The 22,655-nt window shown below is 50.4% G+C and overlaps 1 protein-coding gene and 1 non-coding gene across 3 annotated transcripts in view; both read right to left on the reverse strand.

The window, feature by feature from the left end:
- Positions 1–18,205: 18,205 nt before the first annotated feature.
- PDZRN3 (PDZ domain containing ring finger 3) overlaps positions 18,206–22,655 on the reverse strand; it is a 143,240-nt gene continuing 138,790 nt past the window's right edge. For both annotated transcript variants that reach the window (XM_066244881.1, XM_066244882.1), the window contains exons 9-10: positions 21,046–21,162; positions 18,206–20,483 (exon numbers count right to left, since the gene is read on the reverse strand). In XM_066244881.1, the coding sequence (XP_066100978.1) occupies positions 19,014–20,483; positions 21,046–21,162 (1,587 nt within the window). In that variant the 3' untranslated portion in view covers positions 18,206–19,013. The remainder of the gene's footprint in view (positions 20,484–21,045; positions 21,163–22,655) is intronic.
- Positions 21,534–21,674, reverse strand: LOC136314832 (small nucleolar RNA SNORA67). The gene has a single exon (XR_010727410.1). It is a non-coding gene; the product is annotated as a small nucleolar RNA SNORA67 (small nucleolar RNA).

Consider the following 22,655-nt stretch of genomic DNA (forward strand, 5'->3'; position numbering starts at 1 on the left):
CCTCCAGGCTCTGCTCCAGGAGAAAGAGCACAGTGTGGACACATCGCTCAGACGTTCTTAGTAACCTCCCAAGAGAGAGTTGTGTGAAACTTACACTCTTTCAACAAATTCTAGATTTGAAAGACTCAAAGTCAACTATGCCGATTATTAACCAAGTTATGTAAGGGTAGTAGATTGGAGCAATTTCCATTTTCTCCTTTGTACTTTTAAATTTTTTTAAGAATTAAAAATGTGTCCTGTTTGTCCTGGCTGGTTGGCTCAGTGGTAGAGCGTCTGCCCGGCATGTGGAAGTCCTGGGTTCGATTCCTGGTCAGAGCACACAGGAAAAGCGCCCATCTGCTTCTCCACCCTTCCCCCTCTCTTTTCTCTCTACTTCTCTCTTCCCTCCCGCAGCCAAGGCTCCATTGGAGCAAAGTTGGCCCAGGCACTGAGGATGGCTCCATGGCTTCTGCCTCAAGTGCTAAGAAGAGCTCAGTTGCTGAGCAACGAAGCAACGACCCAACTGGGCAGAATATCACCCCCTAGTGTGCTTGCTGGGTGGATCCTGGTGGGGCACATGTGGGAGTCTGTCTCTCTGCCTCCCTGCTTCCCACTTCAGAAAAATACAAAAAAATAAATTAAAAAAAATTTAAAACAAAACCTGTTTGAAACAAAACCTGAGCCTCAATTTGTGAACTGATAAGTACAATATAAGAATCGTGAACTGAGTGGTCTTCTCAGGTTACATACTGGGGACCCATTATTTCAACCAGAAAAACGGGATCATTTCATGGAGCCTAGGATTGAAGCAGAGAAGAATTTGCTTTTGTAACCAGTTCATTTGAGAATAAATAATACATGACGGAACATCGGGATTCTAGAAATGGGGGGTGGGGGGCAAGGTGGAGCACAGTGTGGGCAGAGGGTTTAAGGCTGAATCCCAATCACAGTGACGCATCTTCAATCAAACATTATTGTAGAAACAGGTGCACCTGGAGTCTTACTAGAAGCCTTTTTGGTTTCTGCCGTTGGGGCCCAACCCAGAATGTACTCTGCATTCTCAGCCAACCTTGACCTGAACTGGCGCTAGGAACAAAGGTAGAGACAGTCATGTACTCAATTCATGAGCCAGGTTTTGCAAATAACTGCTGTTTTCTAGAATGGTCTGTGGGCTGCTATCATCTAAAGACTACAGTGCATTATAGATCCAGGAAGAAAGAATAGGCATTCTGTATGGAAGCAACCTTTAAGACTTTTAACTTGAAGTTTGGATCTCTTTGGTTAGTGACTGAGGAAAGTGAAACACTTTTATATGATAAGCACAAGAAACAAGAAAGGGACAATGTCGAGCAGAATGTTTAAATGACTGAAAGAAACCAGTGTTTTCCAAACATGGTGCATATGTGAGTCCTTGTCAGCATGAGACCCTGGACGCTCCTTGGACCCGTGGCCGAGCCGTCCCTCCACATGTGCAGAGCGGCCAGGACTTCCCCCTTGTTTCCAGGCCTCCTCAAACTCACTCCAGGCTGAAAACCTCTGATTAGGAAATCGTCACGATCATTCCCTCATTCATTCAAGATCTACACAGCTCTTCACTTCTGTGTATGATGTGGTGACACGGCCACCTCAGATGCTATCTTCTGATTGGCCTTTTGCAAGTGAGGGGAAGGCCAGTCTGCATCAGCAATGAGTGACTTTGTAAAACCAAGGGGATCCTGTAAAGCTGCACCCACAGACAGACACACAGACACCCACAGACAGACAGACACACACATACACAGAGACACAGACAGACAGACACACAGACAGACAGACACACAGACAGACACACCCACAGACAGACACACAGACACACACACAGAGATAGACACACCCACAGACAGACACACACACAGACACACAGACACACACAGATACAGACACAGACAGACAGACACCACACACAGACAGACCCACAGACAGACACACAGACACACACATAGACACACACATACAGATGCACAGACACACACACAGACACAGACAGACGGACACACAGATGCACACACACACAGACACACAGACAGACGCACATGATAAGATTGTGTCCGTTCCCCTTTGGGTGTCTTCCTAAATTCTAGGACCTTTTGTCTAAGGAACTAAATGTCTGGCACACAGAGAAGTTAATTAGGACCTGCAAAGGGAACCGCTATTTCATACCCAGCATGGATTTATATTTTGTTTGTCACAGCCCAAAACACATGAAGAAAAACTCTGAAAAAATGAGTTCTGCCGAGTGGTGTCTGGGGGTGCTGCAGAGACTACCCCTCGGGCTGTTGTTTGTAGTATTTACTTCTTTTACTGAATTATCTAGTAAAAATGCAATTGTTCCTAATGGCTCACACTCAGAGTGTTTCCCATCCTCACATATGAGAAAGGGTTTATTACCCATTTGTAGTAATTAAGACACTGATGTTATATAGACCCATAAAAATCCTTCATTAAGCCAGTAAAGAGCTTTTCACAAAAATCATTGTAGCTAAATACTTATTTAAAAATAAAAACTAAATTAAAATGAAGATCTCCCCTGGCCAAAAAAAGAAAAATAAACTTTGAGAGAGTTTTGAAAGTGGTGGTGGGCACCCTCCACAGCTTCTAGCCACATAACGGTACTTTCTCACAGGGCAGACAACCGTGACTGGCGATCAATCATTGCTCGCTATAAAGAAATGAAGTAATTAACCATAAGGAAATAATTCAGCAAAATGCTATCAGTTTAGTAACACAAGTATTTGCATTGAAGTGTTAATGTTCTCAAACAGCTTTGTAATTGTTTCAGATTCGCAGAGGGTGCTAACACAAGAGCAGGGCAGGTTCCCTGATTGACGGGTCAGATGACACAGAACAGGTCTCCTTGGTCCAGGAGGAATGAAGAATACAAGCCCCTTTGTGAAGCAGGTCTGTGAGCGCAAACGCGACAGCCTTCGGGAAAAGGGGGTGGAAACCAGCAAATCTCTTCACGAAGAGAAAACCCTCAGGTGCTCTCATCTCGTCATGGGCGGGGGAGGCTGGAGCCCAACAATGCAAACTCGGTGACCGAGTGTGTGAGGACTTCCCAGTGGGCAGCGTGGGGACGAGCTTGTAGCAGAAAGGCCTTTCTTTGCCTTCGAGTTTTAGGGAGAGAGCCAAGGAGAGAGCAGTGCTTGTCCATCAGCAAACCCCTCTGCGCACAGTGGAGCCTCTGTGTTTCCATCACGACCCTGGAGGGGAAACCGAGGTCCGTCCCATTTTCCATCAGAGACCAGAGCCGTGTTTCTCGCCCAGGACTGAGGCTCAGGGCTCCACAGGGTCTCTGTAAACACTGTCTGTCAGTCCCTCACCTTGGAGTCTGTGAAATCTTTAAAACTATCGGAAGAACCTGACCAGGCGGTGGCGCAGTGGATAGAGTGTCGGACTGGGATGCGGAAGGACTCAGGTTCGAGACCCCGAGGTCGCCAGCTTGAATGCGGGGCTCATCTGGTTTGAGCAAGGCTCACAAGCTTGAACCCAAGGTCGCTGGCTTGAGCAAGGAATTACTCAGTCTGCTGAAGGCCCACGGTCAAGGCACATATGAGAAAGCAATCAATAAACAACTAAGGTGTCACAACAAAAAACTGATGATTGATGCTTCTCATCTCTCCGTTCCTGTCTGTCTGTCCCTATCTATCCCTCTCTCTGACTCTCTCTCTGTCTCTGTAAAAAAAATAAAAAAGTGTCTGAAGGGCTGAGCGTCGCGCTGGGGACCCCTTGCTGTTGTGTTCATGTAGCAACAGGGAGGCAGCGAGTGAGTGGGGCTCAGGGCAGTCATACCCTGAACTTTCCAGTAAATTGCTGATTTCAATTTCATTAGTTTAACAGTTTTGTTTGTACATGGTCTGTAACTGTGTGTCAATTTGTAACGTTAGGCGTAAGCAGATGTGCACTTCACACTTAGACAAGGACTCTTTCTTGTCCTTGGCACTCACGTGTCATCTTGGGCCTCCTAAGCAGGGCTGCTCTGGATGTTGTGGGGGGCTGAGCGGCATCTCTGGGCTCTTCCCACTAGATCCCAACAGTACTGCCCCCCCAATTTGTCACAGAAATGTCTTCAGACAGTCCCAAATATCCCCTGAAGGACAAAATAGTCCCCAGTGGACAACTGCTGTCCTGGAGAATGGGTAAGGGTCCAGGCAGAAAAGAGATGACACATCTGATTAGGTAACATAAGGAGAGTTTTGTGTACAGACTTTTTATAAAGAAGTGGGGGGGTGCAGGGCCCCAACAACACTTTAGCACAATTCGTAGGGGCTGAAGCAGCAAAATCACCAAAAGCAATGCAGACACACACAAGGCACGGCTCTGAATGGACCCGACAGACCCTGTGAGCAGCGTGAGGCTTGGGGGGGGGCAAACTTCCGCTGGGATGCACGACACAGGTGACTGCGAGTGTTCATTTGAGGATCTCATAGTTTACAATTAAATTGAATGAGTCAGCAAGTTTGCAAACATACAACCCATGAATAATGAGGGTTGACTGCACAATTCTCTCTTTTGCTACATGACAGCTCAGATCATTGGTGAGAAGACACATGAACTGGTAACACAGGTTAGAGCACTCCCAGAACTAATAATGGTAATAATGTTGCCAAACTGCCCTGAGCCCCTCACACACAGTAACTGTTCCTGCATCCCAGCAGCCCTGGAACGTTGGTCTCTAATCCACTCTGAAACCCGATGTAAGTGTCTGCTAGGTCGCCCCAGCCTTAGCATTAGCTCATCATTCTAGGAAACAAGTGTATGCTCCACAGTGCTGAGCAACGTCCTATCAGCAGGACCACACTCCAGGCAGTGACCACAGAGTTTCTGCTTTCTAGCTCCATTTCCATCAACAGTCAAAGGGAGCCAATTAGCATAATGAGTGTCAGAAACGAACTCACTGATATGCTTCATGGCTTGTTAAATGTTACTGTGAACATTCAGGAAGGACTCTAGGTGGGTGACATCAGCACCTACTGGGAAAACCATTGTAGGGATCCTCCTCTCATCACTACCATAAAGAACATGGTGAGGTCTGTGACCTGCACCCTGGGAATGGCACCCACATCTCGGTTCCTGAATGACTGCTGGTCACCGCTGTAGGAGCATTTGCTGGATGCCACCACTAGCCATCACCAGTCACCTTGCATGGAAGCTGGTGGCCTGGCAGCTAAGGTCATGGTGCTGAGCGTGTGGCACTTACAAAAATGTCAGAAGGTGTGTTTTCTGCTCTGTTATGTCTGGTAAACAAAGGGCTGTATGTGTGTGGAATTGTGTCTGAGGGTATTTGTCATACAACATATGCTGCTCAGGAGAGTAAGGAACTGTACCTGCATCGTCCTCAGTGTGTCCTGTCTGACAAGGATGCTTGTCCCTGAGCCACACACCAACTAAGAGCAGAGAAGAGGTGGACCAGGACATGACCCTGCAGAGTGGTCAGTCCTCTCCACCACGCATACAGCCTCTCCTCACAGAGCAGTGAGCACCTGATCCCCTGGCATCACCATGTAGTGCAAAGAGCCCCAAATGGTGCATATTCACAGGAAAAGGGGAAAAGGAGTCTTGCATAAGAGAGACAAAGACAGTGAACCAAGGTGAAGTTACCAGGAATGTTAAAAGCACAGAACCCCCAGCTTCCTGTATGTTCCCCGTTATAACACAAGTGTTCATGGAAGCAATCGCCACGCGCACCTGAACACGCACACGGGTCAGAGGACACAATCGTGAGAGTATTAAAATAGGAAGAAATGGCCTCTGTGTAATCGAGGAGTTACAGTATTTTTGTCACTGTCCCCTCAGGGAGGAGACACGGGAGCCCACACACCTTTATAAAACCTGCCCTCTGATCACACTAACATGACATTCACTGCGTGCATACCTCACCTACACACGCCTTTTAAAATATTAATGTTTCCATAACTGTAATATTCAGAGGAAACAAAGGCCAGAAATTGAAAATAAAATATGTATTTAATATTTCAATATGGGACTACAACAATACTAACGAACACAGTGAGGCACCCATGTGTAGAATCATGATAAATGCTTCTGTTAAAGGAGACAGGGGTGGATGTGGTGTTGAAGTCTGAAGACCAAAGACTTCCAGCAGTCATGGAGTCTCCTAAAAGTGCTTCACATTTCTCTCTAGTTGCATTATTGAAAATTCAGTACACAGTCAAGGTGTTAAGAATGTTTTATTATATAAAAAGGAGTTAGGGTCTATATATTTAAATAGGCTTTCTCCCATATAAATACTGGAGAGCATGGAAGATTATCTGGGGTTTGGAGCAGTTTGTCACCGAGAATAAGTCTCCCACACATGACAGAGTCTCTGTGCCTGGCTGCCAGTCACTGTCAGACCCCACCCACACCCCAAACACCTCCTGGGGCCTCGGAGCTGGGGACTGCAAGATGGGCCAATCCTGGGAGTGTGAGGGCATGGAGGGACGTCACTGTGGTGCAGTGAATGCAGGACATACCCCCGGAGACGTCTGGTGTATGAGCTACAAGAAAGAGGGGATAGTTGTTACAGAGGGTGGTGGGGTAAGTGAAAGCTTCTTCTGAAATGAAGTTGAACATCCACAGAAGTGGAAGAGTCAGCAACAGAGAGACCCCAAAGAGAAGGGGCTTCCTCTGGGCGGGGACCAGGCTTGGGTTCAGAAGCAGCAAGACAGAGAGCTTCCTGCAGAGTATGTCTGTGTGGTGGTGGCTGTCATTGTTCCTGTCCCTGTGTGGGGGTCCTCACCCCAGTGGGGGCACCACCCGGACCCCCACACACCCGTTCCCACCCAAGAAGTGTGGGGTGGCCCAGCATGTGCCTGGCGAGAGGCAGGAACCTCGCTTCCCCTAAGAAAATGAAGGGGGGTAGGTAAATCCTCTTTCTGGAGCTGAAGTCGTGACCTTCACCTGTGAGCCACTGTAACAAGCCCAGACATTCAGGTGTCTTGGAAAGGACTTTTCTATGCAGTGCAGGCCCTGCTGACTCAATGCAAGTGACAGTCATTTCCCCACTTGTGAACATGAATGATCTGTGAGCAGCAGTTATGCCTCTAAAGTGTTTGTGAATTTCCTGCAGACTCGCTCACGGTAGCCCCAACGTTGAAACAACTTGACTGTCCCTCGTACAGACTGAGCCGTGCATCCTGGTTCACATGTTGAAGCACTGCCCCAGCGGTCTCTGCGTCTGGACACGGGCAGAGGTAGTGAAGGGTGGCCTGGGTTCTCTAGGCTGGTGTCCTGCCAGCAGAAGGAGAGTCACCCTGGCTCTCCCCTGCACATGAGCCCCGAGGGATGGCTGCATGACAATGCAGTGAGGAGCACCGTGGGCCACCGGGAACTCACCACACAGCAAATCTGCCACCCTCTGAGCTTGGATCCCAGCCTCCAGATTTGTGAGCAATTAATGTTTGTTATTTAAGCTGCCCCCCCAACTGACCCCATCCACAGCACCTGAAGCCACCTAACATACCTATCAACAACTTGGTTACATAAATTACAGCATGTTAGTGAACCTGGAGTGCTGTGGAGACTGAGGAGAAATGAGGGAGACCCACCTGCAACACTACAAAGGACGTCCCAGCATCACTGCATGATTAAAAAACCCAGTTGTCAGGACATGGGCGGGTGACCCTTGAGAACAAAGTGCCGTGTTGGGTCACGTGGGCTTTTCCAGTTGGAGCAATCACTACAATGATGGAGGCACGGGTAATCAGAAGAGAGAGAGATGGGGGAGTTTCTTCTTCTTCTTCTTTTTTTAAGGTTGTACATGTATGTAATTCTTATGTTTAAGCAGGTTTATTTTTAGATTTATAAAATGTATCTACATTAAAAACAAAAAATTCATGTTTATTTAGACTTTCCCAATCTTCCAAGGCAATGAACACCCCTGAGTTTGCCTGTAAGTTAGGACTTGATTGATGGATGGTTATTTGATTTCAGTGAGAGAGAAAGGGAGAGTTAGAGGCAGGAGCATCGAGCTGTTCCTGTGTGTGCCCTGACTGGGAATCAAAATGGCAGCCTCTGTGCCTCGGACGATGCTCTAACCAGCAGAGCCGTCTGGCCAGTGCTAAGTCAGGACTTTTATAGCATTAGGAACCTGGGTTTCATCAGTGTAAGAAACCTACGTGATAAAAACCTGTTCTTTTCCCCTCCCAATGCTTTATTGTAAAAATGTTTCATACCTACATAAAAGGTGAATTTTCAGTGAACTTCTGTGTCCTGCTACACAGACTCCACATGTAACATCTTGCTATACTTGCTTCACCACATGGCTATCTACCGCTCTACTCATCCGTCCATTTTAAAAATATATTTCAATGTAAATGGAAGACATGAGTGTACTTCCCATAAATATTTTCACATGCATAGCATGCAAGCTGCTTTTGAACAGATAAAGCATGGAAACTTCCACACACCTGAGAGACCACACACTTCATGGCAGGCTGGGAAAGGGAGGTGCTCGGGAGAATGGGTTTGGGACTTCAAAAGGACTAATTAGGTTTTGTTTTTCACCTTGGTCCAGACTTCACTAAGAACAGGGAAGCACCCACACCTCAGAACCTAACATCAATGTTTGTCATTAATCAAAACTGCAGTTAAAAAAAAATCAAAGTGAGAACAGGACCAGGACACGTGTGCTGTGAGCACTTCCCAAGAGGGGCTGGTGTCAGACTGGGCGGGTCTGTCCTGGGCGCTAAGCTGGGAGCTTCTGGGGAGAAAACTCATTCTTTCAAGTCTTTGAGAGAGCTTGTTGCTATTTTCCTACAAATGTTTGCATGCAGTTTTTTCTAGTGTTGTTTCACCTACAGAAACACAAGCAGCCCACAAAGGCTTCCATGATGCACACAGTGTATCAGCTTCCCTCAAGACCTGAGGTTTATATATTCATAGTCCCAGGTTTCTAACTTTCCAATTAGCAAGTGACCAAATAGGGCTGGAAAGGCCTGCAAGCCATATCCTCTTTGCCAGACGGACCCCCGCCAGCCCAGTTCGTGGGGGAGCAGAGCCTTCTTCTTCCTAAACCTGAGCCGGCATCAGCTCCCGCTTTGAGGATGGTGCCCGTGGGCACGGCCCGCACCACATTTGAAGAACACGGCTGCCCTGACACACGACCTAGCTTGGGCTCTTAGCTGTGAACGCCCGTTCCGCGGCTCCCACCAGAACCACAGCTGCAGTGCCCTGTCCTCACGTGGGGGCGTGGTGTGTACACAAACCTCCACACAGCTTTTGTCCCCAGGGGAGGAGGTACTTTCTAAGATCATGGGAGCGTCTCAAATGCTAAGGTTTAAGATTGCCCAGAAAATTCTGGAATAAATTAGTATGCAGTAGGGGGAAAAAAAAGGATTGGAACATCTGCCACAAAGATTAGAAAATCATTAGATTTAATTATTTCCCTACTTGGCCGGGATGTCCTCCCCCCAACCGCAGACCGCAGATGGTACGTTGCCGGAAACAATGCCGGTTCCGGTGCCTGCTTGTTGCGCTTGGTTAGGAAGAATCGGAATCGAAGGGGAAGAGCAGGGTGTGTGTTTTTAAATATCTGTTCTGACTTACATCCTCATATTTTTTCCTATTTTATGCACACACAGGCATAAAATTCAGGAATAAATTGAAACTCGAATCCAGTAAGACTTCTAAAGACTGTCCTGGTGAGGAGTGAGTGAGATTCCATTTACGTGTTGAGAACATGGAAGGAAAACGAGTTTGAGGGAGGAAAGACTAATGACTAAGAGCAGAAATGGCTATGTGACTTCCTTTGACCTTAGAGACCACTCAGTACAGCGACCTCTCCGTGAATCGGGCACCATGGAGACAGGCGGCGAGTGAACCGGCAGCCGGGAAGCGCAGAGTTCACAGGACGCGCCAGCTGCCCCCGCGGGAACTCCGCACCAGGATTCGGAGGGGGCTCGGCCGTCCGTGTGTTTGCCGCGTCCCGGCAGCTGCCTCCAGTGTCCACCCCGTGTGCTCGGAGGACCTCGCTGCCCGCGCACCTGTCCAGTCCTGAGCACCAAACACGCCTAAGAAAGGAGCAAGTCGCGAGCTCCTGCCCTCACACTCGTCGCCGTCTCGTCCTGGGAAGACGAGACACGCTCTCAGGGAGCCACAGCAGCTCGGGAAGTGGTACTGCAGGGCGGAGAGAGGGACGAGAAAGTCTGGGTCTGTGGGGACGAGGGAACAGTCCAGACTCCCAGGGGACTCAGAGAAGGGTGAGCATGGGGCCCGCAGCAGTCAGAGCTGCGGAGAGCAGGCAGCGACATCGCGAACGCACCTCCGAGGCCCCTGCGACCTAAAATGAGACCTAATATAATCACAGCATCAGGATCTCCAAGCTTTTATCCCCAAACAACATATTGTTTGCACGTCACAAATTGCTTTGCAAACAGAAAGGCATGTACACAGTTGCTCTGAAGTCTGTTACGTCCTGATGGCTTTCTGCCCGGCACCTAGAGAGGCCTGGCCCTTGGTGGCCGCCTCACTGAGAAGGGCTGAGTCATCATTTAAGCAAACTCTCTACACGTGAACATAAAGCCCCGTGAAGGAACTAGCAACTTTGAATGCTTTAACGGTATCTTTCCAGGGTTGTCTGATTTTGTTCATTCCTAAAAGAAAGGGAGAAGGCACACGAGAGGTCTTTCTCTGAACTGAAACTGTCCTGTGCAAGGACCTGACTTACAGAATGAGCTACAGCGCTGGTTCAATGACTCAAAGTACCAAGAAGAAGAAAAGCAGAAGCCAGGCGCCCTAACATTATCCCGGTTTACAAACAGACAGACAGACAAACAGAAGCTTGAAGAGCTTGTCCAGGCAGTCACGGCAATGAGGAGCTCTTCACTGTCCAACACCTTGTCACAAACTGCCCTTACCTACAATGTCACCACAGCCTCAGAAAGGCCCTTTCTAAGAATTAAACTTCGCCTATTCCTGCCACAGGTAGGATTGGGTCCAGCTGAGAGATCAAATCGCCAGAGTTCTGCTCTGGAAAAGTAGACAAACAGACTGAAAACTTATGAAAAACAATGTGTTTCACACGCTGCCATCTGTGTTAAAGACGAGGGATCATGCGTGCACACTGATGTCTGCTCTCGCTGGCATGATACTTAATTCACACGGCGAGCTGGGGCCTGCGAGGGGAGAGCCCCTTCCCCACACACGCGGTCACACCTGTGAGCCACGGACCTGTGTCACCTATGTCTTTAAATCCACTCCTCCTCTGTTCTTAAGATGAAACGCTGCAAAGCGTCCAGTGGGACCCTGTGGCTCTGAGGCCGGCCAGCGCGTCAGGGAGCCCCCTGGCTGGCAGCAGGAGCCGGCTGGCTCACGTGATGTGGTCTCTGCACAGGATAAACCTCTCGGCCCCAAGCACCCGACCCACCTTCACCTCCACCTTCACCTCCACCTCCACCAGCTGAAACACGCAGGAGTGTTTTCCTGAATCAGCTCAGAACTGTGGCCCCCCAGGACTGTCGGGAGGGGCCGAGAGCACAGCAGGCTGCACTCACCTGCATAATCCTGCAGCTGGACGCTGGCCAGAGGTCACCAGGTCACGGCACCACCACTCGCAGGCTCTGTAACCCTCCCCCCCCCCCCCCCCCAGTACCAGGAAAAGGCCTCGCAAAGGAAGCTGGGTGCTTTTCTGCTGAATTCTTTTTCCAGGTGAAACTTTTCTCCCAGCTGCATTAAGAAAATTGTAGCAGGAATTCTTTTTTCTTTTAAATATTTATTGATTTTAGAGAGAGAGGAAGGCAGTGAGGGAGGGGCAGGCAGCATCAACTCATAGTTGCTTCCCGTAGGTGCCTTGACTGGGCCAGCCCAGGGTTTCAAACCAGCGACCTTGGTGCTCCAGGTCAACACTTTATCCTCTGTGCCACCACTGGTCAGGTCATAGCAGAAATTCTTAATCTAAGACCATAAAATGAAGACATTTTCCAGCAAACAGAAGAAGGTGTGCATATTGTCCTGAGAAAATTCTCAAAAGATTTCTGATCCCCAAAGATGTAAGAATCATTGCTCTGAAGAATGTGTTTGAGGTGTGGCCCTGAGACTCCCCACTCAGGGCACCTGGACCCCTCTTTTTAAAGGCACGTCCACAGACTGCTGACCTCCTGCATCCGAATACCTGCAGACAATGCCTAGGGACCCCCCCGGGAGCCCCCCCCCCGTGAAACCAGGGAAACCAGGGTGAGTGTCCTGCTCTCCTCAGGTTGTCGTCACGTCTTGGCGACCGGGAATAACGTTGTGAGACACAAAACGGGGGGTATGCATACAATGGACCAGTGTCCAGCCTTTAACAAGAAGGAGGTTCTGCCCCTTGAAATAACATGGATGGGACTGACCAGTAGATAGAGCGTTGACCTGGGATACTGAGAACCCATGTTCAAAACCCCGAGGTCACCGGCTTTAGTGCAGGATCATAGACATCGACATAACCCCATGGTTGCTGGCTTGAGCACAGGCTCATCTGGTTTGAGCAAGGGGTCACTGGCTCAGCTGAAGCCCCTCATCAAAGCACATACAAGAAAGCAATCCATGAACAACTAAGGAGCCACAACGAAGACTTGATGCTTCTCATCTCTTTCCCTTCCTGTCTGTCTGTCCCTATCTGTCCCTCTCTCTCTCAGTTGCTATAAAATAAATAAATGAAAAATATAACATGGATGAACCTTGAAGAATACTAAGTGAAATGAGCCAGACACAGAAAAACAAATACAATGTGATCTTGGTTATATGTGGACTCTGAAAAAAGTCCATCTCATAGAGCAGAGAGTTGAAGGCGTTTCTAGGGGCTGTGCATGGAGAGATTGGCCAGAGGAACAAAGGTTCAGCTTTGCAACGTGAGTACATTGTGGGGATGAAATGTACAGTGTGGTGGAGAAGCAGACGCTCACTTCTCCTGTGTGCCCCAACTAGAATCGAACCCAGGACTTCCACACACCGGGCGGACACTCTACTGCTAAGCCAACTGGCCAGGGCCTCAGGTGCCGGATTCTACAACACTTCTCTGTACACAGTATTGTGTGTTCACCCCCCCCAAGTCAAGTCTTTGTCCATCACCATTTATCTTCCCCTAAATGCCATGTCCAAAGGGCTGCCGTATTCTCTAACTTTATAAACCCTTCTTTGAAAACTATGCCCAATTTATATCTAAAGATCAAAAGAAGTCTGATTTATTTATTGATCATTCACTTAATTACCAAGTGTAAGGAGTCTGCATTCTCAATGTGTGACTTATGAAGACTGAAAACCTGATGTGACGTCACGCCCACCTGAGATACAGTGGACACATGCAGCCCTGATTCTGTGGCCTCTCAGTTCCAGCATCGTGTCCCGGTTGAAGCCTCTTCATCTGACCCAGGGGGTTCCCCAAGCTTTCCTCTCATGGGTGGGTAGAGATCACCCACATGAAATTCCTTTCATCCTGGTATTTTAATTGAACACTAAAAAAAATAATAGTTTGAGGAATACAAGATTTAGTGTGGCACATAAAAAAATAAAATGACACTAATAAAAAATCTGCCACACTCACATAAATTAAGGCAAAGCCCTAAAATGTCAACCTCTGAATATCATAGATTCTTCAATAGATTTTCCATTTACAGCCCCAAATGCAATATATTGCAAAGTATTAGCATGCAGCACAGTGCTGATCAGAGACAGTAATTCTCTCCTAAAACATCTCAGCCATTTCTTATCATATTTGTCTTTCCATATCTTTATTAAGTCCACCAAGAGAGCTTATTGAAGACCTACCTTCATTCTGACCTCAGGGGCTTCCAGCCAGTAAAAACAAAACAAACTACAACTGATATTCACATACATACAGGGGGGAAATGAATAGTTTTAATTTTCACATTGAGGCCCCCAATTTTCAACTGACGGCCTCAGCAGGTTTTAATGGACACAAACAATTTACTTTTACTGTTTTAATTGCTTGTAGTCAATCACTTTTTACTGCCCTCTACATCTGACTAAACAAATTAATTGAGCTGCATTCATAAGTGGTGACTGGGTGAGATGGCTGGTTATGTCTATTTTACTATTTGCATCTCAATTATAGGCAGCATTGGGAAGAAGCCGGCCAAAAGGCAGTGAAGCTCATTAAAGCAGAAAATGGAAGTTAGGAGGGAAATGGTAGACCAGTAGCCCTGGGGTGGGGGTGGGGTCAGGGCTATTGAGGGCCGCTGGGGGTGGCTCTCCTACCTGACTGCAGGAAGGGGAGGAAGGGGAGGTGTCAGGTTGCCGGGACAACAGAGAAGGCAGGTGAGGGCTGTTTGTGTGTTAATGGGAGGTGCCACAGCACAGGCAGATAGATGGCTGTGCCGCTGTGCCTGTATTCCCCCTTCCTCCCAGCCATGGGAGGAGCACAGCAGGGGTCCTGCAGGGACTGAGACAGAACCGGACTTCCTGGTCCCCCGTGGCTCTGAGCCATAACTGGCTCTCAGCAGAAGTAGCCCCAGTCAGGAGACGTCAGCACATTGGATTTAGTGAGAGATGGTTCTCCTATGCCGTGTCCTGGTGAGAGATCTGCAAATCTACACCCGTGATAACCGTGCACAAAACCGCGCGCACACATGCACACGTGCACACATGCATACACACATGCACACGCACACGCACACGCACACACACGCACATGCACACATACATACACGTGCACGCACACACACGAGTACAAGTAAACGGGAAAAGGTGAAGGTCAGTGGTCACGTCCATGCCAATGTCCTGGTTGTGACACTGTAGAGTTTGTGAGACATTGTCCTTGGAGGAAATCACACAAAGGTACACAGGACCTGGCTGTACTGCTTACAACTCCATGTTAATCTAAATAATTTCAAAATATTTTTTAAAGAGAAAAGTTGGAATTTCACTTTTTGTACATGGGCTGTGCATTGGGGCTACGCCTCTGTGCCCGGCAGTCACCACAGACTGACCAGGTCAGAATGCTGGACCATCGGCATGAGCAGAGCCAGGGCCCTGCCTGGTGGGTCAGTTCGGCCAGCAGCCAGCCGTCCCTCGCCACGTGGGTAGCCCCCGCCCCCCACACACAAGGAAAACTTACTGTTGCAGCCACTGAAGACCTGTGCCGGTTGTCATGCGGCATTACCACGGCAACAGATGACTGATGCAACAGCCATCTCTCAGAAAAGGCACAGCCGAGGTGGCTGCAGAGACAGACTGCCCAGCGGCCCCCGCCTGCGTCTGAGTTTGCATCCTCTGGCTTGGGTAGAAAAGGTCCGTGTTCCTAGGGCAGAGTCTGCTGGGCAGAGCCTGGGTCCTGGGTTCACCCTTCCACCGGCAGTGACTGCAGGGGCCACGGGCGCGAGGGACCCACAGGAAACGTGAAGTCCAACAGCAGGAAGTGGTGACGGACGCCAGCCAGGCAAAAGCGACACTTGTCCTCTGCCGAGACAAGCCGGTTATGTGCAGTTACTCCGGGGTGGAGAGCTGCTTCTGACACTGACTGAAACTCCCACTTTCATCATTCTAGAGAAAAACAGCTGTGGGACAGTAGGCCACATTAACAGGGGCTGTGACAATGATTAATAAATATTTGGACCCTGGAACCGAATTGTGTTGGTTTAAATTCAGCTCTTATGAAAAATGACAAACTTCCTGACTTTGGGCAATGAACCAATTTTGAAAAAGTCTATATCAAGATATTAAAGGCTCATCATTCTTATTACTGTATTAAAAGTTCTGAGTCTTGAAGTACCGACTCCTGTTTACGAGGGACTGATGCCGCCCGTCACTCAGAGCGCTGAGTGAAGCGTTTGAGTCCTGGCTCCACCCCCATGCCCTGTGTGACCTTGCATAAGTCACTTGTGCCTTCGTCTCGTCTACAAAATGAGGATAATAACTGCTCATACGCTGCTGTGCACACATAGGGAATGTCTCTGGACGGCACTCAGTACAGCGCCTCTTCCAAATAGCAGTTACTGTTGTGACTGAGAACATAACATCCCACTGAGTACTGCCTACAAGGCACTCTGCTTGAATAACCTTTTCTTGATTCTTCCTCTTGGTGGGAGAAGACAGAATTTACAGCATTTGACCTGTGAGTTTTAACAATGGGAGAGGTCAGTGTCTAATTTCATCCCCCAGCAACTGGGGAAAACAACCAGAGCCCTAAATCCTTACTTTAATGGCTACAGTGACTGACTGATACCAACATCCCTTTTCGCTATATTAAATGTCCCATTTCTTTCAAGGTTTCAAAAGGATGCTTTATGGGCCCTGGCCAGGTAGCTCAGTTGGTTGGAGCATCATCCTGACACACCGACACACCAAGGTTGCCGGTTTGATCCCTGGTCAGGGCACATGCAAGAATCAACCAGTGAATGCATAAATAAGTGGACCAACAAACTGATGTTTCTCTTGCTCTAAAATCAATCAATTTTTGTTAAGAACATGGCTTTCTGCCCATTCTTCCATTGAGCACATGGTTCACTGACGTGCCACAGATGAGCCAGTGGTCTTTCTAGCAGGTCTCCCTCCATTCACAGGCGTTTTGAGCACGACCATGTGGCCAGCTCGCATCGGACCACAGACTTAGATTCTGGGGAAGGTCCCCATGGAGCAGGTTGAAAAAGTAATTTTTCTTCTTTGGAGACATGGGTGTAAACCTCCCTGATGCCAGAGAGACAGGTCTAGTGGGTTCAGTCCATTTGTCAACATCCACAGGAGTAAAATCCTTCTTGAAGGCTACGAGTCCAAGAAAGCCGAGGGTGGATGGGTGCGGGCGCCCAGAGGTGGCCCTTGGCCTGTGGGGAGGCTTCCTGTCAGATCCGGCGTGCTCGTCAGTGCCCCACACTCTCTTGTCTCCTTTAGTCTTTTGCTCACTGATAAAGTGGCAGTTTCTAAGTCTCTTCCAATTTCCTTTAGGAATTGCTTTGCTAAATTAGATTTGGGAAACCTTGCATTACATTGCTAATTATGACCAAGCGTGTCTACTGAGTTGGCACGGAAGGATCCGGATTAGTTTTTATCTCCCTCCACTTTGCCAGGAGTGGCACAGGGGATACCTCCAAATCCAGAGCTGCCCAGGGGCCCGATCAGAAGCCTGCTTGACCCTGATGCTGCCTGGTCTGGTCGCTTACGTGGAACCCCTTGTTCCTAAGGCCGTGCACCACCTCACTCCCAACTTTAATGAGAACATGCAGGTGAGCAAAGCTCTTCTCCCCAAAGAGACTGACACTGAGATGCACCTTGCAGCACTTTGTAACCCACCTGACTGGTGTTTGTTCCCTGGAAGGAGAGTGTGAGGTGAGGCTGGGACCAGGACCTTCTCCTGGAATACAAGGACCCACGCTGCTGAAAATTCAACTAAGAGACCGCTGGACACCAATCCAGCAGCCTGCCCTGTGCACGCATCTCTGGAGGGTTATCAGAATCACAGAGCAGCTGTGATGGGCTCTGCAGCACCTGGTTCTTAGAGGTGATGGACAGACATCTTCATCAGGGGGCGTGAGTATTCCAGGGTCTTATCATCATTAAGCGGTTCTATTGCGAGACTGCTAACTAGCCTCAAGTTTTTGGGCCCAAAGGAGGAATTTTGGTTGGAATAGGTTCTGTGGGAGAAATCTATGTCTGAGATGCAAACGATACCTTTCTTCTCATGGTCGTGTTTTTTTTTGTTTTTTTTTTCCCGTAGGATAGCTGGAACTGTTGTGAACTCTATAACCAAGGAATAATTTACAGCAAATTCATTATTTAGGATCCTGGGGTTGTTGGATGCTGAAAGATACGTTTTGAAGCCCACCTCTTTGATGACCCTCGTTATTCTATGAAAATATGCACCTTAGAAATGGCAAGTTGAGCATCCTCACCAGCAGTGCTAATTACTGCTGGCAGTCAGCCACACTGCAGTGGCCGAAAGGGATTTCACTGTGAACATGGCCCTGACTGACCAGCTGGCTCACAGTTACTCCTGTTTGTAGACACTGGCCAGGGGAGGCTTTCTGCAGGACAGACCGTTGGGGTGCAGGGTTCTGGGGTTGGTCTGACTCCTCACTCTTCACTGGCAGACCTTGGTTTTACAGCTGTATTTAGATTCCTGGCAGAATGAAGGGTTTGATGATCTGAAAAGCAACAGGTAATATACAACAAAGGGGAAAACACACATGGCCAAAAGCTTTTTATTTTAGAAGCACCACTTCAAAAAATGAGAAATCACTTCCAAACATGATCAAACAGAAAATAATTTATTGAACTTTATTTGACTTAGTGTTTGCAGGTAATCACGACTTTGTGAACTTGCCTGTGAAGACCCTTCCCTTCAAATCTTCACAGCCAAGGTTCGCTGAGACGGGCAGTGCACAATCCACAGTCTTCACCCACAACCCGCAGGGCACCTGAGCACTGCCTGCGGCGGCACATTTGCAAATACGCTGTAAACTTCCGCAAAGCTGCACGATACTTGGCTTTCTGTTTAAACCCTTACACTTGCCTGGGAACTTCCATCAGAAGAAAGCTTAGAACTGGGACACACATCCAAACATGGTTGGTTCAGTGATGTGTGTCAAATCGTTCACCAGTTTGGTGGTTTTGAGTTAAAGCCCTGACCTAAATAATATATTAATGGCCACTCCTATGACACACATTCAGTAAAGTAACATTATAAAATAGGGTTCTGTTAAAAATACATACTGGCGGTGTATTTGTGTTTTCTGCAGGAAAAAAAGCGTGTTAAACTTTTTAATATGAATATAGTTTAAACAAATTATTCTGTGAAAGTATGCTTAATAAAAAGATCTTTCTGAAATTTAAACACTTTATGTAAAAGGTAACAAGTAAAAAAGTACCATTGGTATTTGAAAAAAGGCCGTTTGTTATACTGCCTCCCAAGAGAGTTCGGGGTGGTTTCCCCATTTAAAATAGAGCTCTGAGCCTGGAGTGCAGAGTTGGGCTATAAACTTGACGCTATGGTATATATCATACAAAGGCTTGCCGCATTGAACGAGGCAGGACTCGCGACCCCACTGGGAGTGCTGTCTATGTACACACGCTTATACAGTAGTCACCGAGAGGAAGGAGTTGTACACTCTTGTGCCGTCCGGGGACTTGGTGCCGTGGGTCAGGAGCTCCTGGATCGTCATCCAGTTATCCAGAATCTTCTTGTTCCTCTTCTTCATCATCTTCTTGTGGCTCAACTCCAGGATGCTCACCTCCCTCCGGTCGTCCTCGGCAGGCTGCTCCCGGGGTCCGTCCGCGCGGCTCTGCAGCAGGAGTGCTCGCCGCCGCCGCTGCTCTCTGGCGCGCACCACGTGCTGCTTGCGCTCCTCGCGGCTCCAGTAGCGGCCCAGCTTCATGTCGCTGGCCGCGTCGTCGTCTGTGGTGACTCCGCTGCGCTCCTCGCGTATGCGCAGCGCGCGCTCCCTCAGCAGGCGGTCGCGCACGGGCCGCTTGGTGATGTAGCGGGAGCCATCGCTGCGCACCTTCACCTTCCACTCGGTGCGGGGCTCTGGCTGGCCGGTGGCGCCGAAGTCCTTGCACATGCCGAGCAGGCTCACCTGGCTGTGCGCGTACTCCACGGCCGATTTCTGCTGCACCAGCTGCATGTAGCTGCGGTAGCGCCGCGCATGCGCTGGGATGTGCGCCAGCTTATGGGGCGTGTGCACCGCGGGCGCAGGGCCCGGGCCGTCGGTGCAGCTTCGCTCCGGGCTTTGAGGGGCCCCGAGCACATCTGCATCCTCCGTGATGCAGAGTGGACTCTCAGGGGATGGCCCGCAGGCCCCCAAGGTCCCCTCCGCCCCTCTCCTCAGAGAGCTGATGGGGGACATGTCCAGGGCGAGCGGGGTGCTCCGGCAGCTCTCCCCAGTGTTGTAGGCGCTTGAGCTGTCCTTGTCCGACTTCTCAGGGAGCTCGGTGATGTCCGAGAGTTCGCGTCGTCGGTTCTCCGCATCCGGGTCGCAGCTGCGGAAGCCGCCGGGGTGCAGCATCCAGGCCTCGCGCAGTTGCCGTGCCCGGTGTGCGCGCACGACGCTCAGACACTCCAGCTCAATGCTGCGCAGCTCGGCGTTGAGCAGCTCCAGCTCCCTGTCCACGCTCTCGGGGGCGCCCCTGCCAGCGCCCGTGTCCATGTCCACGTCCTGCCCTGGGCACTTGAGCTCCAGCAGCTCGGCGTCCAGCAGCCCCAGCTCCCCGTCTGTGCTCTCAGGGGCGCTGCGTCCCGGGCACTTGAGCTCCAGCAGCCGGCGGAAGCGCTCACACTCCGCGACATCGGCGCAGTCGGCCCAGAGCAAGGACTCGCCACTGAAGGGCAGATCGCTGCTGCCCAGTGTGTCCTGGCTGCACGTGCGTGCTCTCTGCCCGGTCAGCGGGGCGGACGCGGGGGCCTCGTCACCATTGTTCTCCTGCTCAGAGCTCTCGTCGTTGCGTGTGCTCTCGTCAGTGCGGCCCACACCGCTGTCCTTCTCGTGCTGGTTGGACAGGATGGTGGCCGTGTCTGTGGTCCCCCCGTCCTCCTCCTGCTTCTTCTGCACAATGGAAAGCGAGAAAAACCGGTCACTGTGAGGTGGCCGCTCTGCAGCTACCAGGTGTGACCTCCTGCAGGACAAGGGTTTGGGGTGGGGCGGGCCTCCATTTCTCAGGACCTGGGCAGGGCCTGGGAATTAGCCAGACCCAGGTAGGCGACCACTGATGCCCTCTGAACAGTGAGGGTGATGGCCCCTGACCTGGATGGATGCCGAGGGCAGGGGAAGCAGCAGGGCCTTCTCTAGCTTGGACAGTCCGTGGGGGGGGTGGGGGTGGCAGAGGCCAGGCGAAGGCGCAGCTCTGGTTAAACTGGGTGGGAGTGGGGTTCAGGGGGGTCACTGCTTTACTTTTGCAAACAAGATCACTTCTCTGCTCTACATTGATGCCGCACACACGTTTCCCAGCAAACTCCAAGGTCAGGGTCCCTTGGCGTGTTTCTCTCTCCTGAGCGCACGGCTGGTGCTTCAGTCGGGCAAACGAAGAAGCCTGTTGGTTTTCCTGCCGCCTCCCAGCAGGAGGGTTCCCACAGTGAGGGGGTGGGGGTGGGGTGGGGCCGCGGCTTACCTGCTGGAGCACGCTGGCCGTGAACTGCATGGCCTGGTGGTGCTGCTGCTCCAGCATGTCCATGTGCAGGTCGTCCAGAAAGTCGTTCCTGTCATCGTCCATCCAGCCCTCGTCCAGCTGGGGAAAAGCAGCCGCCAACACACCTCAGAAGAGTTCTTTTGCTTTCATTCAATGAACTCATATTTTTTGAGAGAAGACATTTCTAGGGCAGTCTGCCTATTGTGCTGTATGTCAGAAGACCACCCCACCCAGCGGGAGGTCACCAGCATCTGCTGCCGTGTTTGCACCGGGGGCGCAGGCCGTGGGGCAGGGCCCCGGGCAGTGTACCCCGCCTCCTGCACGCCGCCCTCCGCAGAGGGCTGCTGCCCCGCCTCCTTGTCTGAAGGAGCAGACCATCGAGGGGCCCTGACCAAGCAGCCCATGTGCCAGATTGGACCTGTCAACTTTGTTTCCATAAAACGTTTGCTGACCAATGCTTCCACTTATTTACATGGAGGCGCCAGAGGAACGCAGAGGAAATGACGTGTCGCCGTCTCCCCTGGAAACCTGAGGCCCGCTGGACTTTACTCCAAGTGGCTCCTTCCCTGAAGAAGCTCTTTTAGGCCCCTAGAAAAGGGAATCGCCTGGTTTCCTTCATTAAGAAAATAATAATTGTATCTAGTTGAAGGTACCCATCATGTCTGATAAACACAGTGAAATCATTACTGTAGTCAGACTAATTAACATCATCTCACAGTTACCTTTATCTGTGACTAGGGCACCTGAGTTTGACTCTCAGCAAATGTCCAGTGGTCAGAGCTGTATCGTTGGGCCCAGCCATGACGCTGTACACCCTGGCCCTCTGAAGTCAGTCAGGCTGGGGCACCGGTCAGGTCAGATCCTGAAGTCAGTCAGGCTGGGGCACCGGTCAGATCCTGAAGTCAGTCAGGCTGGGGCACTGGTCAGATCCTGAGGTCAGTCAGGCTGGGGCACCGGTCAGGTCCTGAAGTCAGTCAGGCTGGGGCACCGGTCAGATCCTGAAGTCAGTCAGGCTGGGGCACCGGTCAGGTCCTGAGGTCAGTCAGGCTGGGGCACCGGTCAGGTCAGAACCTGAGGTCAGTCAGGCTGGGGCACCGGTCAGATCCTGAAGTCAGTCAGGCTGGGGCACCGGTCAGATCCTGAAGTCAGTCAGGCTGGGGCACCGGTCAGATCCTGAAGTCAGTCAGGCTGGGGCACCGGTCAGGTCAGAACCTGAGGTCAGTCAGGCTGGGGCACCGGTCAGGTCAGAACCTGAGGTCAGTCAGGCTGGGGCACCGGTCAGGTCAGAACCTGAAGTCAGTCAGGCTGGGGCACCGGTCAGGTCCTGAAGTCAGTCAGGCTGGGGCACCGGTCAGGTCAGAACCTGAGGTCAGTCAGGCTGGGGCACCGGTCAGGTCAGAACCTGAGGTCAGTCAGGCTGGGGCACCGGTCAGGTCAGATCCTGAAGTCAGTCAGGCTGGGGCACCGGTCAGTTCCTGAGGTCAGTCAGGCTGGGGCACCGGTCAGATCCTGAAGTCAGTCAGGCTGGGGCACCGGTCAGGTCCTGAAGTCAGTCAGGCTGGGGCACCGGTCAGGTCAGATCCTGAAGTCAG

The sequence above is a fragment of the Saccopteryx bilineata genome, chromosome 10 (genome assembly GCF_036850765.1).
Source record: "Saccopteryx bilineata isolate mSacBil1 chromosome 10, mSacBil1_pri_phased_curated, whole genome shotgun sequence".
NCBI classification, from domain to species: Eukaryota; Metazoa; Chordata; class Mammalia; order Chiroptera; family Emballonuridae; genus Saccopteryx; species Saccopteryx bilineata.